This window comes from Seriola lalandi, unplaced genomic scaffold (genome assembly GCF_002814215.2).
Source record: "Seriola lalandi dorsalis isolate HSWRI2012SDOR001 ecotype SW California unplaced genomic scaffold, Sedor1 jcf7180001975537, whole genome shotgun sequence".
Classification (NCBI taxonomy): Eukaryota; Metazoa; Chordata; class Actinopteri; order Carangiformes; family Carangidae; genus Seriola; species Seriola lalandi.
The window spans coordinates 1-1,833 of NW_019446203.1; the positions used below are offsets into that span (position 1 = coordinate 1).

At 42.9% G+C, this 1,833-nt stretch overlaps 1 protein-coding gene across 1 annotated transcript; it reads right to left on the minus strand.

Moving 5' to 3' along the window:
• Positions 1–52: 52 nt before the first annotated feature.
• On the minus strand, positions 53–1,785 carry LOC111655582 (cornifelin-like). Its single transcript, XM_023407042.2, has 2 exons — positions 511–1,785; positions 53–415 (listed from the first exon to the last, which is right to left on the minus strand). The coding sequence occupies exons 1-2, from the start codon at positions 550–552 to the stop codon at positions 221–223; spliced, it is 237 nt and encodes a 78-aa protein (XP_023262810.1). The 5' UTR covers positions 553–1,785; the 3' UTR covers positions 53–220.
• Between the last annotated feature and the right edge of the window lie 48 nt (positions 1,786–1,833).

Sequence of the window (1,833 nt, forward strand, 5' to 3'; positions counted from 1 at the left end):
AGGTTAAGACAGCTCCGTAGATGTGATAGGATGACGTGCCTGGACTAGGAAAGCTGATAAAATTCTTTTACATCTCCGTCTAAAAGTATATCCAAACATGCATCAGTGTGACTTGTCTAAGTCACAACTGATTTTTGAGATTAGAGAGATTAGCGACCAAAAAAATATGTAGAAATAAGTAGAGAACAAGAGGTTGCATGGCGCCGGAGGTCACGACCTCTTAAGGAATGGCTGAGATCATTGGCTGAGAGGTGATGACTGTGGGCTGGATGTGCATTTGCTGGGCACCTATGTACGGTTGCTGGGGGTTGAGGACAGCGAGAGTCAGCCTGCGTCTCTTTATCTCTCTGGCCATCTGGCACCATGAGCAGACATTGCAGAAATAGGCATACACACAGTCAGATCCCATGTCTCCCTGAGCAGAGACACACAAAATGGAAAAAAAATGTAACAGCTGTTAATATATATATAAAAAAGACCTGGCGAAGTTTTCCCTTTATCTAAACTCACCTGGATTTTGTAGTGGTAGCGCATGGCCACTCTCATGGACATGGCGACAATTGGACAGAGGATGATGTTATCCAACAGGGGGAGACAAAAACACTCTCCAAAGTTAGTGCTGGTGGTGCAGGTGAGGCAAGGGCAGCACCAGAGGCCAAAGCAACCTGGAACGAGGCACAGATGATAACAGGCCCTATCTCGAGAGGCAGTAACAGCTCCTTTATCGTTATTCTAAATATGCCTGGTAATTTTGGAAAACATTTCAGATTTCAGATTTATGTTTAGAGCATTCGAAACTGGTCTACATGTAGAAGGAAAAACTGCTTCTCGGGATTTATGTGCTAAGGTTTAAAAGGCAACTACAAACTTGATGCTGAGACGTTTGCTATATGAAAATATATACTAAAGTATGGAAGCCTGTCTTTGCATTTTTTTAGACCAGTCTGCTTTTTATTGTCCATGAATATTGATCACATTTTATTCTGGTTGTGCACAGTTTTTCTTCAAATTGAATCAGAAGGGTCCAATATTTTACACTTTTCTTGCATTTTATTTGAAGTTTTGATATCCATAAGAAGATATATTTGTGGTTTTGAAGGTTCTGTAAATTATTTTAAACAATAATATAGCAGCAAACAACTATCAACAACTAGTGCAGTAAGCAGCGTTCAGGTGCTCCACTGATTCTCATGTTATTCGGCTAAAAACGCCTCCAACAAAGAAAGAGAGAAGACCAGAGCAGAGGCGGACTGGCTCAAATCCCGGTCAGGTGGTGGACCGTGAAAGCATGACTCCTAGCGTGGGCTAATGGTTGTGGTTAGATTGGGTTATTGTGTCTGTTGCTGTGTACATGGTAACTATATTCAGTTGTGTTTCTTGTTTTGTGTTTAGTGGCCACTTTCACTGTGCTCCGTAAGACCTTGCTGACTGACAATGTGAAAGGAGGGGAGGGGGGTTGTGGCCAAACAGAGGTCGGAGGTGTGTCTTACGAAACATTTGTTTTGTTCTGAGATGCTGGTGGTCTGGTGCCACATCTAGTGGCGGTGACGATCGTTTACAGAACCTTTAAGTAATTAATGTAATTAATGTTTAACTTCTCCTCTCAGACTTTTCTCCGGAGCTCTAGGTGGGTGCGGGTGGGTGGGGCTTGGGGCTAGAGCTGAGGGCGGTGACTGCTTTGTTGTTACGTCGCAAAGTTACAGAAGTCCTGATGGCTTGTTTCCAGGCTCAGTTTCTGAATACAGGCTGTGTGCATTCCAGTGGACTGAACGCTTTGATACTTTCACAGTATTAATATAGAACGTAGACCTGCTTTATAATCAGAAAAGACAT